Here is a 16593-nt window from a genome sequence, read left to right as displayed (position 1 = left end):
TCCCCCTTGATCAGTGCCCTCAGCTTTTAAAATGATTACACGACAACAAATGCTTCTGTCCACCACCAAGAAATATTACTGCACCAGCTGAGAAAAGGGTGAAAGAAGTCCTCAGATGAGCGTGCGCTACCTTACTGCCTTCATCTTGAACAGCCTGGGATATACATCAGAGTGAGCAGCATCAGTAATCTGTCTGTTGTTTATAGGCAGCCTCAGGGAGGCTGCGGTTGTGACCCAGGTAAAGGTATTACCCAATTAGACCACCAAAGAGCTGTGGACTGAATGCAAGCATCAGATGCTCGTGGCTGGGAGGAAAGGCACAGGAGTGGGAAGCCAAGAATCACAGAACCATTAAGGTTAGAAAAAACCACTAAGATCATCTGGTCCAACCCATCCCATCATGCCTGCTAAGCCACTGGTTAGGCAGGCAGTAGCAGAGGAGCCTTAGGCTCTGTGCTTTTTTGTATATAAACCAGGTAGTGAGCACTGCATAGTTAATGCCTAACCATCTAGTAGATCCCAAATCAGGGAAGGTCTGCCCGGTGTCCTGCCTGCTGACAGGGAGGGGAGGGAGGGGACTGCTGCAGCCTCCAGGCTGGGAGCCATCTGTCAGCCTGGGAGGGGAAGGAGGGAGGGAGGCTGCTGCCTTCAGGAAAGAGATTTTCTCCTGTTGTTGTTCTCCTGTAGGACCCAACAAATTAAGTCCCTAAAAACTGCCAATCAACAGTTGATACTGGCTCAAATCCCAAAAGGTCCAGCGTGGCTGTAGGGCCGATTCCTGCACAGCCTGCTTCCTGTGGAGGCTGTTCTGGACCCCATCCTTCCAGGTGGCTGGGAGCCTTGCAAGACAGCTGAGCTGGATTTGTAGAACAGAGAGACCCTGGCATCAGAAGGGATTGCACATACCTCATCTTCAAGGCCTTGAAGGATAGGCAAGCAGCACAAAAGAGCAAGAGAAGCAAACCAGAAGATAATGAGAGTCTTGAAGGAATTGGACAGGCCACATGGGAAGGGTGATGGAGAAGAGAAGAGGTATGGGTTTGTGAATGGATATTAATGTTAAAAGAACCAGATTCCCATATCCATGGAAGAATAAAAACAGAGGGATTTCAGGGAGGGAAGGGACAAAACGAAGTGCTGCGTATGAGGGCAGAGCAGAAGGAATGTCACTGTTGATGAGATGACTAAAGCCAGGTGACAGCCAGTGGATGAAAGTCTTATGCAAGGTCTTTACCTCCTTTAGGAAGGGCTTAGCTATCTCCACATTGAAAAGAAAAGGACTAGGAAAAAATCCAAAACGACAGTGTGTGACTTTCCAGCTCAGGGGAGCTGTCTGGGAGTAGCACATGGTCCTTCCTTCCCAGATCTACAGCCCTTGTTGCACAGAGGAGCAGCCAGTGCAGTGAGGATGTGCTGCGAGGGCCATAGGGTTCCCATGGACACATATTTTGAAATGACTCTACCACAGGCTCACTCACAGATCAGCCCAGTGATGAAAACCAGCACTAGTTTCCCCATTAGGAGAGGTTAAAAACGGTCCCATATCTCACAGGAGCACCATATGTGTGAGTGCGTGTCTAATTTACCTAGATAAGCTATCAATACCGTAGATGAACAAAAATGCAATCAGTAAAGCAGAGGGAGAAAAATCAGTTTAAAATGTATTTCAATAAATACGTAGTAGGCCTCTATCCTAACATCCTTGGCTGCTAGTTTGATTTAAGGAGATCTTAATCATATGCACATAACTATGGACAGGAGTTACTGTACGCATTTAAATAATAAAAGGATTGCTAGAATGATGTAGAAAATGAATTAAGAGCAAGAAACTACTGGCAAGTCGGCTGACTAAAATACATTTAAATCCAAATCAGTCGGGGGATGAACAGTATTATTTGGATTTTTGCACAAAACAATCCTTCAGACTAACAACTGAATGTTAATTCTTCCGGAGACAATGAGAAAATAGATAAACCGGTGAGGGACTATCAGGATTTGACGGCCTTTGTCTTAAAAAGCAGACTGAAGGCAATACAATGAAAGCATATACTTACTGAGCACTGCAATTGGAACGGTTTGCTATTAGTAGTGAAAGCAGCGCGTGTGATGAGGTCTGGGTCGTCGCCTTTGCTCCACTGTGCCAGGATACTGTCGTAATAAACAGACACACCAGCCTCTGACAGTGCCTCCTGAACAGCACTTTCGATTTCGTTGTTGTTAAGGCAAGTAACGTTGGAGCTGAGTGGAGGCTGCACGAGATGGATGCGAGAACCATCGATTCCCAGAGATAAGAAGGTTTCTACCGTGGTGTAAATGTCAATTGTATTCCCATAGACAATGATGTTCCCTAAGGGGAAAAAAAAGGGAAAAATTTCTAAGATGCACAATGAGAACCTTATTAGTGTAACTCAGATGATAATAACACGAAATTGCTCTCTTTGACCCTCTTATTTCTCTGATGCTATGAAGCAAACAATGTTACCTAGCAACAGTAGCTAAGATAATTTAGTGAAGAATCTGTACAAAACATCCCACAAAGTAGGCAAGTACTTAACACAGAAGTATGACATTCATTCTGACCCTGTAATTTGAAATTATTCTGATTGAAAATCCTCTGGGGCCAAAAAAGAGGAAAAAAAGAAAAAGAAGAAAAAAAACACCACGTTCTATTTTGTTCTCCTCTTCCTCCTCAATTTTGCTTATATTCAAAGCACTCACTGGGCAGGCAGGGGAACAGGAGCAAATTAAATACATTGTGCAGAAAAAAAGGTAGCAGAACTGGGGAAGAGCAAGTTGGACCAGACAAGCTGTTGTGCAATGCAGGAGATTGCTGGCACTGTTGCTTCCTTTTGCAAAAGCTCAGTCTGCAAACAAGGGACCTGGCATAGATTGGAGTCCCGTGTGCTTTATGTAAGGATGTTTAATATAAAACACATAAATACTCCTCTGAGCAGGGCCTGAAAACTGCTCCTTTCCTCCCTGCTCCCTCTGTTCCCTTGCTTCCAAAGGGTTTCTTCCCTCTGATCCTCTCTGCCTTCAAGTAAGCCATGCAAAATACCACAGCTCTTGCAGGATAGGCTGAGAATTCCTTTCCTGGTGGGAATGAGAAGTGCTTACCAAAGGCCCAGCCTAGCGAAGGGTTATTCTGACTGTAAGGTATGTGAGCCTGGCCAGCACAGAGATCATCACCATTTGGCAGAGCCACTCTCTTCAGGGAGAAGTTTGGTGATTGCATTACATGCTGGCATTTCTGTATATACGAGATCAGATTCAAGCCCCGCATTTCTCAAGGAAAATTAAAATTCTGTTTTATATGGTAATATTAAATACAATTACATTACATTAAGGAAAGCAATGTTCCTTTGCTGACCTCTTGTAAATCAACAATTTGCAGTTTCTGCTTATGACAATATTAGGGGCTTTTTAGATTACAGCACTGGTAGTCTAGGAACTACCGATATTCATTATGGACTGAAATTATGTTCACTGGACAGATAGTGATTCCTCAGGATGCTTTTATTATTTAACTACATGAAAATGTATCTATCTGTGAGTAAACATAATCATCTTCCATGGAAAAAAGCAGCCATAAATAAAGATCGTTAGCGTGGTTTTATCATTTATTACTCGAATGTCAGAGTTCTACTGCAGAGCAGGCTCGTTCATTTTCCACAAGTGGAAGCACAAGATTTCAGTGATCCCAGGATGACCTGAATCTTTTCAGTTTGCAGCAGCTAAAGAAGAAAACGTTATGTTAGCCAAAGCATCGGCAGCTCTGGTTGTTGATTCGAATGCTGGAATTTTAATTTGATAGTGTTCTACCAACATGCTTTTAATAAGGCAGTAAACTGTGTTTAGGTAAAGAGGAAAAATAATTGCTCCATTTTGGGCCATTAAAGCAGTTTTGTTTCTTTCTTTGCTCCCATCCTACTTTTTATTTTCGTGGAAAGTGCAGCACTAATAGGAGATGAATTTCAATTAGTTACAATTACCGTTTTAATAGGTTACACGCATGAGACAGCTGGGTTTCATCAGAGGAGCCACAGCCCCAGGACTAGGGCTGGTGCTCACCCTGCTCCAGCCCCAGGCAGCAGGAGCCACCAGGCACCTCTCTGCTCCTGTGAGGAGAGCATGGTGGAAGGAAGGTGGCAGAAGGAAGGTGGCAATGCCATAGAGACTGCAAAGTGCTTTTGGTAAAAGTAACAGATGAGTGAAAGGAGGATGCAACAAGAGAAAGGTATATGGAAAGAAACTAGCTATCCAGCAGCCCTGTGGACTGGGCTCACTGGGAGCTGTGGGTTCAGCATGTTGTTAAAGACAGGATAGTGCCTAATGAAGATGACCATCACACCAAAAGCCAGCAGCAGTGCTGAAGTTATTAATACTAATTTGGTATTAGTAAAGGTGCCTCAGTCCCAAAGGAGATGAAGTGCCAGACCTCCCTTCCACCTGAGCAGTGATTGTCCCACTTGCCTCGCATCCTGGACATTGGTTCCTTCTATTTCTGGCATTTCTGCTCAGGTGTGTTCAAGCACGTTCCAGTACTGGACAACACGCAGTTTTATAAAGGATGAGCAGTAACAAATAGGGAAAACTAACCACCTCATCTGCTTATACAAACACAGCTGTGCCTGTCAGCTGGACACCACGTAAAGCCATGCAGGCTGCTCTAGTGACATGCTTGAGGTTGGGAAGCTGTCTGAAGAAAACATGAGCTGAGACACCATGATGTTTACTGTCTCCTGTCCTGATCACGGTGATAAAGAAACCTCTCGTGTCTCAAGAACTTCTTTAAAAGCCTGCCAAGCAGGACATGAACATAGCAGACCACAGCTATCCATTTTCATTAGTCTACTCTCTGCTGAGGAAGCCAGTTCAGCTATATGTTCAGGAAACTCCTGGTTTTGCTTCCAAGAGGTTTCCTGCTCTGCACTCTTCCCTGGCACCACAAAGACATGATGGGTGAATTCATTTGCTGTTTGATCTCCTTTCAGTTGTGGAAAGGATTTAACTTGGAATTCTGGGTGACTCTAGGTATTTTTTACAGCACGCACAGTCAGTGAATATATGATCAGTGTGCACATGAACAGATACGATGGACAAACATTAATGGACCTTAAGAGTTAAAAAGACAAGACAGAGAGACTGCAGTTCTATGTGAAAAGCTGTAAACTGATGTAATGGAACACAAAGATGACAGAAAAGAAAAAAAAACAAACACATCTCCTGATTTAGACCTGTTTTCTTTGTGTTATGCCTCAAATCTAAATGTTCATCTGTAAGAGAAAAACACACTCTAATTAAATTATTATTTAATTGTCTAATTAATGACTCCAACCAGCTTTGCATTTGGGACTCATTTTATATAATAATTACAGATGATTAATCTATCTCAAGCTTTTTTTTTCCTCGATAAATACGCTGGGTATCAAAAATGACAACAAATTGTAAATTAATCTGGAAAACAAAGCACAGCAGATGAAAGACTTTGTTCCAATTAAGTGAGCATCAATTATACCATGGAGTTAAGGAAATATTAAGCCTAAAGAATATTTCTGCAAGTGTGTGTGCGTTTACCAAAACCCTTACCTTCTGAGTTGATAAAGTTTTCCTTCAGCCATTCCATTGCCTTTAAGCAGTCCTGATCATCATTGAGAGTAAAATGATTGGAAGGGATTTTCCCTGTGTATCTCTGTGGACATTTACTAATAACTTCTCTATTAGTTGCGAGTTTACTGATATCCGCTCCAGTGGGGGACAGGACCTGGAACAAATGGATGAATGAACAGATATGTATCACATATATCTTCAACTACTATTAAATTTTGTTTTAAATAATGTTTGTAATAAAAAAGAAACCACATGATTAAAATAATTCCTTTTTTTTTTTTTTAGAGGTCGAAGGTAAGAATAGATGATATTTTCTTCTTGAAGGCAGACAAAAGCTAAGTCTTCCCATGTTTCCCTTATCTCTTCCTTTGCTGTAGTTATTTCCCACAGCTTATGTTACAAGTCAGGGTTGCATTTGAGTATCTTTTTTCTAGGAGCACTTAATCAGAATTACAGTACAACACTGGAAGCAGCTATCTAGTGCAGGGAGGTCTGATTTACAGCAAGACGGAGCACTTGGTTCCACTCTGCATAGCTTCATGTTACACACACTATTCAGAGATCTGTGCTGCTGCTGTAAGCTAGGGGAATGGCAACATTGCTTCAGCAATCAAGGCAAAAACAAGGAACCTTAGCTGGAAAATTGGTCCTTTTCACTTCTGTCCTCCCACACACTGTGAGACTCCACTGAGTATCATAGGCCACCTGACCTCACCTGCAACTTTACCATGTGTACAGTAACACAGCACCATGTATGTGCCTAGGCATGTTCATCATGTGAATCAAGTACTTAATTTGAAAAGAAATTCCCTCCATTGCCAAAACTAGGTCAAATGGTGTTGCACCAGTTAAGTCTCAGTGGCTGGGACCACGTGTCAATTGGATCAACTCTTCAGCAGGTTTGCTGGTCACAGTGGCAAAAATACTGGCAGCTTTGCTTAACATCTGATCCTGAGGTGATCCATTGCTGGTAGAAAAGTTTGTAGAATCTCCCTCTCCTCTGCTCCAAGCTCTAGAGCTGCACAAGGCAGTACGACCTGCTGTTTGCAGGCTGCAAACATATTGGTTAGGCAGTAGCTAAGGAGTATTCTACTCCTTTGCTAATTGCAGGAACCCCATTTATGTAAAAAAAAAAACCAAGAAAAGAAGATATTATTTTTTCACACTGCACACAGTAGTTTTTCACACTTACCTGGTAGTTCTGTCCTGTGCAGAGAACAAGGTAGTCATACGGTACTTTTCTCTCCTTGGAAACAACCACGTACTTGGCAGAGCGATTTATGCCAGTCATTTTACCAACCACAACGTTAACCCAGGAACAAAGTGACATCTGTGCATAATCTTCATCATTAAAACAGTGGCTGTGAAGAAAGAATATCTGTAAGTGACATTTCAGCAGCTGACAGCAGGCATTAATTAGACATCTGGTGAGTTAGCCAAAGTCCCCTAGTGGTTCAAGTCTGTTCTCTTGCTGTGAGTTTACTGCAGCCTATAGTAAAAGATTAGTCATTATGAAATACTCAGTTACAAATTGACAACTTTTTGCTAAAACCAAATAATCCCTCCCAGTGCTGGGCCATATAACCACATAATTTAAGAATGAAGTCAAGGGGGAAAAAAAATAAAAAAGCTTCACTCTGCTTTTTGCTTGCAGGTTGATGCAGGGAGGAGACTTTTGCACCTGCAAAGAAATTGTTTTAACAATCTAATCTTTTTTTGTCTGATAAAAGACTACTTGTTATTATTTTATGCAATTGAATTCCTCTGCGAAATTAAGTGAATATTAACAGAAGCAAAGGAGAAGTGATAGAAGATGTTGGCTACTCAAAAGAAAACAAAATTAGCAGGCATAGGAGAGAAAGAGAGAAAGAAAAAATGGTGCAGGTGTGAAAAATAGGAATCTTCACTAAGAGAGCTCCAGAAAGAGAAACACCAGCACCAATGCATTTTGCTCCTGGTACCAGGATATACATTCTAACACAGCAGAACTGACTGCTACCTGCTACACATTAATTGCTGTTAACGAGTTCCCAAAACTGCCCTAGGGGATGATAACAATTACAAACAGGGAAAAAAAAGAAGTTGTTGTTGTGGCCTGAAGAATTTTAGAAGTGAATGTTCAAGCTCTCTGAGGTGCTCAGCATCCTCTGTACTCACAAATACCAGAGGGGAATAAAGAACGGAAGGCACCCACTGTCAATTCTAAACTGTAATCATGCAGAAATCTATAAATAAAATGGACATCAAGGAGAGATTAGGGTTTTCAAAAGCACCTTTATAATTGAGGTGCACAGCTCCTGGGAGACTGACTCTCCAAAATCACAGGGATGCTTTCAAAACCCATATCCTGCAGAGTTCCATTTTCACTCTTAATCTGCTTTCAGATTTTAACAGCTAATTCTGGCGAGGCAGCTGTGAACAGCAACTTTCCACCAGGGTGGATATTTTGTTATTATTAGTCTTTTCTTACAGTATATTTAGGAAAAAGTGCCCATGCTTTTGTGTTGAGTATAGAACCCCTTCATTTCCTAGACCTGTACTTCAAAACACCCCTTTCTACAATAGAAAAATTAATTCCCTAACTATTTATCAAAAAATTCCCTGATAGGACAAAATCCAGAATATGGTAAGACAGTTTAAACAGGTCAACATCACACTGTTTTCAGGTGTCTGTAGACATTTCTGGTTTAAAGTTCAGCAAGTAGACAATTAGCTGTGATTTAAAGAGCTTGTTCTAAAGGGCATTACTGAAGTGACCACTTTATCAGTACTTTGTGACACCTCCCTATAATAGTCATATTGACCTCATTTACAGGCCATATGGATAGACTGGATTGTTTTGAGACTATGTGCATGTGTTTCTAGAAAAAAAGTTTAGGACCAGTTCACAGAAGATTACAATGTTGAAGTTATTGAAGTGTTTATACATTAAATCAAACCTGTTAATTAAAAATCTTCTATGCTTGGATCCTGGTAGGTCTTTTCCTGGAAGGCCATGAGTTGAAACCAAGGTCAGATTGTTGAATTTCAGGTGTGGACTGTGGAAAGAAAAACAAAATACAGTAAAACCAGCACGAGTTTGCTGAGGGTTCTGTTTGGTACAGCTGTAACATGAGTGCACTTTAACATATAGCAGTACTGACAGATAACTGATTCTCCCCATCCATTCTTGTGCCTTTTTTTGAGGTGTAGCACAAAGTTGTCTCCATCCTGATACATGTATTTAAACTCTTTCATGTCACTAACATACTCTTCCCTAAGACCTTATGCAGGACTAAGCTTCCCTGACTACAACAGGGAAATGCCAGAATGCAGTGTCCCAGAAACAAAACATACCAGACTGCCTCAAATCACATCCCTCCTTGCACGTTTTGTTAGGAAGCAAGTAGGAAAAGCCTTGTCAACAACGACAATGTTAACCACACTGTGCTATGAGGCTGCAGAGAAGGGACTGTGATTCTGTGATGCTATTTAAGTGTCCTCACTGGTCCCAGATGATGCAGAAACAGCGTTTCTGAATTGTAGAATCATAAAGGTTGGAAAAGACCTCTGAGATCACCCAGTCCAACCCCAGCCCACCCCACCATGCCCACGTCCCTCAGTGCCACATCCCCACGGCTTGGGACACCTCCAGGTTACCCCCCCACCTCCCTGGGCAGCTGTGCCAATGTGCCACCAGCCTCACTTCTGTTGAGCACCCAAAGTTTCAAATAGGTACAGCTGAATGCCACTCTGAGATAACTGGGCTGTTCCTTACTACCTGCACACTTCTGTCCCTCCTCATCAGCTTCACTGACTCGGACAGGACAAGAATAGGGCCCTTGCCACTTCCATTTTCCTCTGCCTGCCCTCTAAACACACCTGCTCAGGAAGTCTCTTGCTCTTCCCCTCACGCCTGAACCCAAGGAAAACAGGCAATGGTAAACTAAACTTTCAATAAAGAAAAATGAAATCCATTGCTGGTGAGCATCACTAATTCCAAACATTTTGTTAAATAGGACTGGATTAAAGAACATGCCTTGGAACCCTGCAGAAGTACAGTCAAAAAGCACTTACAGGAACATAATGATGGAAAGCTGCAATTACTCAGACATCTGGTAAGAAACTCTGTGCCATGATCATTTTGATGTCATTTATTATGTGCTATGAGATGTTAATTTAATCCTTTAGGAGGATATAGAAAGTAACTTCTTTACAAAGGCCAGGTACAAAGTGTTTTGCCATTTTGCTAAAATTCACACATCTTTGGACAGAAAAATAAGAATTTCCACCATAGTTTCATTAACACCAGAGGGTGGGAGGGGAGGGGGGTGGGAGCAAGACTGACAGTATGTTGAACTAAATGTGATCTGACATTTAAAAACAAATAAATATTATGAGTGATTAAGCCTTCTAATCTTCCAGGCTTTGTGTAAGTTAAGTATGGATTGATGCAAATGGTACAAAGGAATCAGAATGTTTTTTATCAACCGATGTTAATTTGTTATTCATACACTTAAAAAATATATTCAAACAAAGTTAAAGGTCATACTTAAACCAAGGAATTTTGAGGTTATGGCTGCCACTCTCAAAATGCATATTAATAGTTTAATTCTGGATTATGGATTATCTATGGTAAATCTCCATGCATACTCAGGCCAAGTGCAATGTAATAAATAACCTTAATGTAACAGGCTGCATATATTTATACAGATTATGGGCCTGATTCTCGTTTAAATTAAGGTCACTCTGCAGAGGTGGGTGTAAATAGAATTTGCTCTTCATTTATGGCCACATCATGTTGGCTGCCTGATACAAAGTGGTGTTAATGTAAACAGAAGTTTACATTGAGCTGAATTTGAAGTGTGCAGCATGCCATTTACACTCATGGAACACTTCCAGTTGGTTGCAAATGCTAGCCATTGCAATACAATGTACAGACCGAAATAGTGTGACTGCTTGGTATTTAGTTTACATGGAATCATGAGGAAAAGGGCTGCAACAGTGCACAAACATCCCAGACATTCTTCTATCACTGAAGGTTCCTTCCAGCTCAGAGCTGAAACTGTTTATTTACTGCATGCCCTCTTGCCAATAGGTCTCCAAATCCACCTGCTGTAGTAACATTAAGTTTAAATTATATTAATGGTATTTAAGATGAAAATGTTGCAAGCAAGCATCAGAGAAATGGTAGAATGAAAGGTTCCAGGCAACAATAATGTGCCTCTTTTGCATGACTGCACTGTGAGGCACTTCATTGATCTGATCACATACTATTTTCTTCTCCAGAAGCTCTACCTTTATCTAGTCCATATGCAGTCATCCATTATTTCCACAGTCATATGGTGTTTGGTCAGTTCTTCCCCATCAAGTGGGAGGCTTTAATTTTGAGCTTTCACTCTGTATCGTTTATTATTTACTGCTATCTCAGCGCCCCCACAGCACTCCCTTATGCCCCAAACATTAATGAATTGGAAACTAGAACTAAAACAAAATGATGATTAGCAACTCATTAGAATACTATGATGACATGAGTAATATCTTTGATTCCTCATTTACACTGAAAAAAATCAGGACACAAAGAAAATTGGATTAAAGCTATCAAAAGGATGTGCTGATGTCAGAAGCTGAACAGAAGAACCCAGAGCTGGTATCTGATGCTGCCTGTGCTCCAAGAACAGGCACGTGCCCTTCTGGGACCAGGATCTCAGCTTGGAATCACCAGAAATGATCCACTAACAGCTGCAGAACGAAGCTTGCTGCATTTCAAGAAGCATTTGGACAACACAAACACCACAGTGTTTGAATTTGGGATGGTTCTGTGTGAAGCCAGGAGTTGGATGATCTTTGCAGGTCTCTTCCAGCTCAGAGCATTCTGTGATCCTGCCTTTGTCACCAGCCCTGTGGCACTGAAATGCAGATCAAGTATGTCTGTGTGGACCAGGGCACACGGTCAAGCAGCTCTGTGGTCACTAATCTCACTGCAGTTCACACTGTGACTGGCACAAACAGTTTTTCTTCTGGAATGAAGAAATCAAGGTAAGCTGTTGTCTGAGCAGAAGTGGAGATCGGAGGCAAGCAGAGTGGAAAAGTTGGGATGGCAGCAAGCTTGTGAGCAGAAGGTGGAAGCCAAAATGATTTTTTCAAGTGACTTCCACAAAAAGATGAACATCAAAGCCTTGACATTAGGAGACAATCCTCCCCCAATATTTGGGCTATCTGCAACATTTGCCAGCGCAAGGATCTCTGATGCACACAGCAGTTCATCACCCCACAGTGCTGCTGATGGCTGCAGGAGGATGGTTTTCCTCAGCGTGTTCTCAGGCTATCAACTTGTTGCATCTGTGCAGGAATGAAAGACTTCACAGTGGGAAGACATTCCTGCAGAATTAGCAGTTCTAAAACTTACTGCAGTGATAGCTTCAATCACTGCCTTCAGCTTGAAGGACTGAAATGTAGGGTTAGATGCTTGTGATATTCTGAAAATGTGACAACTTAGAATCATAGAATCACGGAATCATTTGAGTTGGAAGTGACCCTTAAAGGCCATCCATTCCAACCCCCTGCAGCGCACAGGGACGCCCACAGCTCCAGCAGTGCTCACAGCCCTGTTTGCCCTGACCTTGGCTGTGTGCAGGGATGGGGCACCACCACCTCTCTGGGCAGCCTGTGCCACTGCCTCACTGCCCTTATGGTAAAAAATGTCAAAACCTTACCAAAAAAACATATGTCAGGTAATAAATAGATGATCATTTCTGTCAATGCATTCTGTCAATGCAAGCAATGGTCACATTTGCTAACATGGAGGTAAAATTCCTCATCAGCTAAGATCAAAATTTGTTGGGTTTAAACAAACTGGCAGTGGTGGAAATTATCAGAAACTTTAAATGTGAAAATAGAGGTGAAAACTAGCCTCATGTATGACAAAGGTTGATTTGAGAACTGTGGTAGGTGTGCCTCAGGTTAGGATTTTAAACCTGTATACGAGCACTTAAATGCGAGCCTGAAAAACACAGGCAAGCTGTAGGTGCTTAGCCATGGTTACTACTGGCACAGAGAGGGGAGGTAACAGTGCTGAGCATGTTGTCAGTGTCTGCTGGGCACCTTACCACATCATCCACCACTTTTCTGCACATAGCACTATTATTTCCTGGCCATCCAAAGGATGGTTTTATTTATGACAGCTGTCGGTTCCCTACTGCTGCCTGAAAGCTCTTAATAATATGAAAACAAAATAGGCTCTAAGAAATGGGTAGTGCATATAAAGAAAAATGGCTTACATGCCTCTAACTTATATATTGATATGAAGTATGGTAAAAGCACATGTTGCCATCTGGTAAAAAAGTCTGCAAGAGAAGAGCCTGAGCCAGTGCAACATTAAACAACTGCACCTACATTATCAAAGTAAGCAGTTCCAGCAGGGATTCCTGTTGCTGTGGATACAAAGGGAAGAACAGCTCAAAGATACTGGTAAAGCAGGGAGGGATTAGAGTATCTAGGGAAATAAGTAAAAGGTATTGAGTTTCATTGCACAGTTCTAGAGGACGGCTACAAAAGCAAGTCTAAACACCCTCGTCCTTGAAATAAAACTGCAGTGCCAATCTGTTGTGAGCACAGCCAAAGGAAGAAACAAACAAAAAGTTTCATACTACATGTATATATGTGTCATTTTTATATGTATCTGCTAGCATTTGCAAATTGGTTCCAATATTCCTGCCTAGTTTTTCTGAATTTTTTGCCTGCTGGGTTTTCTTTTTTTCAGTACGTGGTGCAACAGCAAAAGGTTTAAGTGGTTAAAAACTGCCTGAACAAATTACGTAATTAACTGCTTTCATTAACCTCCTCATTATCACAAATAATCAGTCATAATTATGCTATAACCTCAACTTTCCTGCAGCAGAGAACTTCATACTGCATCTCCAAACAACTCTAAAAATAATAAAAAATCATCTGTTTCCAGCACTGCAAATAATTAGGTTGAGAAATTCTTGCATGAGCAGAACTTTGAATCAGAGAAGCTTTCCCCTGTTGCTCTGCAACCAGAAATGAGCCATTCGAATTTTGGGGGGACAGAGGAACCCCAGATGGGAGGTGATGTTCAAACCCAGAGGCAATACTTCATGTTCAGGGCACAGAAACACAGTGCCCAGCTACACGTCTCATGCTAGAAGGCAGGTAGAGGCAGAACCTCTCCTTGACCCAAATAATGCCAGGCTTTATCCAAGTTAGGTTGGATCCCAAACATTTCAAGAACAAAGTAATCAGGATGTGACTTGGAGTGCAGACATCTCCAAAACAAAATGCTTTGCTAACACATTTTGCAAGACTACAAGTAAGAAATGTCAGCTTAGTGCAAAAAAAATAATCCCACGCTCATGCATATTTTAAGTGATGAATATATTGCTTAGTACTATAGACTTCCTTTAGGAGTAACTTTTGAGAGTAATGTGTTTCCACACTGCTTGCTCAGGTAGAACTAAAGCAGTCTCTCCCTTTCTACTTTCACTCTTTAGCACCTACATTTAACTCAGACAAGCAGGAATCAGCACACAATCAACGAGGAAGATATATGAAAACAACATGGCAAAAGATGTTTCCCTGCATGATGCTACATGATGCCATCGTAGTATTATGAAGGCTCTGCAGCCTGTATCACACTACTTGGTCGTTCAGCTTTTAGTGAGAAGGTCAGTAACAGGAGCAGACAGGGGTTACTGTTTGCAGCAACCATCGCCGAAAGCCTCTGTTCTCAAGAACCAATTACAAACCTCAGAACGTGGTTTTAGCTTAACTGCTGCCTAACAGATGTCCATCTAGAAGTTATCCCTCTTTAATTACAAGTAAACAAAGATGAGCCACTTCTCTGTTGGATCAGCACTAGGAAAAAGTGTTAAGATTGTGAATGAATTTGCTGAATGAAAGCTGGGTCCTTGCTGGGGCACCTTTCAATGCAAGAGTCCAGAAAGTGGCATTCCACATTTTTGTTTCCCTGCAAGCTGTGCTTGTGGTAAGTCTTGCTCCAAAAACTGGTGGCAGACGTGTCAAGAAGAGCACTGGTAAAAATAAAGCAGCGAATCCCACTGCCATTAGCTGACATTTAATGTGATCAACTCTTTTGCATAGGGGGAAAGATAAGTCAGTTGATTGCTTCAGGAGGAAAATCCCCAACTTTTTCTTCCCAAAACAGGACTGTTTCTATTCCAGGATGGACCACAACACTGGAAATACACCATCCACTTCAGGTTCAGAAAACACCCTTTAAATTATTTAAAGCAGAGATAAAGAGGAACATTGTATGGAGTCAGTATTCCAAAGGAAAGCAACCTATAAGACCAAACTGTGGAAGCCACGACCACCGATTCTTATATCTGTTGCAAGAAACCCTTTGAAAAGCCAAATTATTTTTACTTTGACCCATGAGCACCATCCTTCAATGGCACTGTGAGCATTTCTCTCCCCCCACTGGCTGCTTTTCCTCATCAGGTCTCTCCCCACAAACTTTGCATCTGATCAGGATTTGAAGCACCTCCTTATTTTTGGAGTCTAGTGCCCGCTATCACAAGGCCAAAACACTTTCCATAAAATTTGCAAGCATCATCTTGGAGACAAACACAATTTTTGCCCCTCCTAGGCCTCTTTTTCAGAGGGATAATTTTCTCTAACGTCTGGTCCAAATTCATTGGGGGACAACATTTATCCACCTGAACTGCATAAGGATGTTAATCATGAGCTTAAACAGAGGTGGGTGTTTTTTCCTTCACAATGAAGGCTTACACTGTAATGCTTCTGCTGCCCCTGGGATTGCCAGTTCGCCTCCTTTTGTTCAGTAAATACTTTCTGCTTCTTTCTTTGCTTTCACTAAACCTGCATTGCTGCTCTGACCCTAGCTCACGTGCCATCTCTCACAAGGAGTGATTACCCTTCCTCAACATCCTGCCTCAAAAACTGTTCTTTGGTTAAATCTTGCATTCCCCTGCTAGGGTAGATGAACCAGTCTTCTTTTTTTTTCTTAATCATTCCCCCTGTGAATTGCTATTTCTAGATTCCTCCCAATTTTCTAATTTTAATACCTGCATTTCTTATCCCCTCTATGCCTTCTTCCTAGACAATACCATTAAAAACATGCACAACTCTGCTGCATGTCAATTCTTCCATTAATTTCTCATATTTACCTATCTCTAAATCATCTTGATTTCTCCCTGAATGTTTCCAAAAATGCCCTTTTCTACTTTCCTCTTTCAAACTCCCATCCATACCACAACTCATTCTCTGAAGCAACCCAGCCACCCTTTTCCTGTCCCTGCTTTTATCTTCCTAACCACCTTCCACCTCTCCAGCCGTGTTTTTGCTTTCCTCACCTGCGTCAGCTCAGCTTTTCCTATTCTTTTTTGCACTATTCTTCTCTATTGATTGTGGCTCTCAACTGTAATTCAGTTGAGTCTTTTTCCCTTTGTTAGACTAATTCTTTCCCCTACTTTGCTCCCCAACCAGACTGACCCTTGCAATTGTACAGGGAGCTCTGCTCCGTCCTTTAACCACTTCTTGCTAAATTCTTCTCTCACTGACAGCATCTTGCCAGCACTTGCAAGGAATACACCAGGCTTGGAATATGCATGCCAATTAAAACATATAACATTCAACACTGAGTGGTGGGCACTTGATTACTTACATAGTGCAGAAATTGCATTTTTCCAGCAAGTAGAAGTTAAATGAAGACTTGTCAGAACCCCTAATTACAGATTTTTTTAGTAAGCCCTCTAGAAGACCATCATTCACACAGCATGTGTTGTGTTTCCAGAATGCTGTTTATTAGATAAAGGATGGCAAAGCCCCAGTATTATCACTTGTCATAGGGCAGAACAGAAGAATCTGAAGAGCTCTTTTCTTGTCCCATACCAGATGCAGGTGTCTGAATCAGACACATGCACATACCTATGCAGGAACACCCTCAGCTACAAAGTTTACACAATTAGTACCATCATCCCAAATGCACACTGGTTCTGA

General features: G+C 41.7%; 1 protein-coding gene across 1 annotated transcript in view; it reads right to left on the bottom strand.

Annotated features, from left to right (window-relative positions):
• Positions 1-16593, bottom strand: part of CFAP61 (cilia and flagella associated protein 61) — a 90518-nt gene that overhangs the window by 16246 nt on the left and 57679 nt on the right. Inside the window, 4 exon segments of the mRNA XM_048937186.1 lie at positions 2055-2347; positions 5590-5764; positions 6803-6971; positions 8550-8648. Coding sequence (XP_048793143.1) covers positions 2055-2347; positions 5590-5764; positions 6803-6971; positions 8550-8648 — 736 coding nt within the window.

The sequence above is a fragment of the Lagopus muta genome, chromosome 2 (assembly GCF_023343835.1).
Source record: "Lagopus muta isolate bLagMut1 chromosome 2, bLagMut1 primary, whole genome shotgun sequence".
Taxonomy (NCBI): Eukaryota; Metazoa; Chordata; class Aves; order Galliformes; family Phasianidae; genus Lagopus; species Lagopus muta.
The sequence above is the reverse complement of the archived record's forward strand: the minus strand, read 5'-3'. Positions and strand labels throughout refer to the sequence as shown.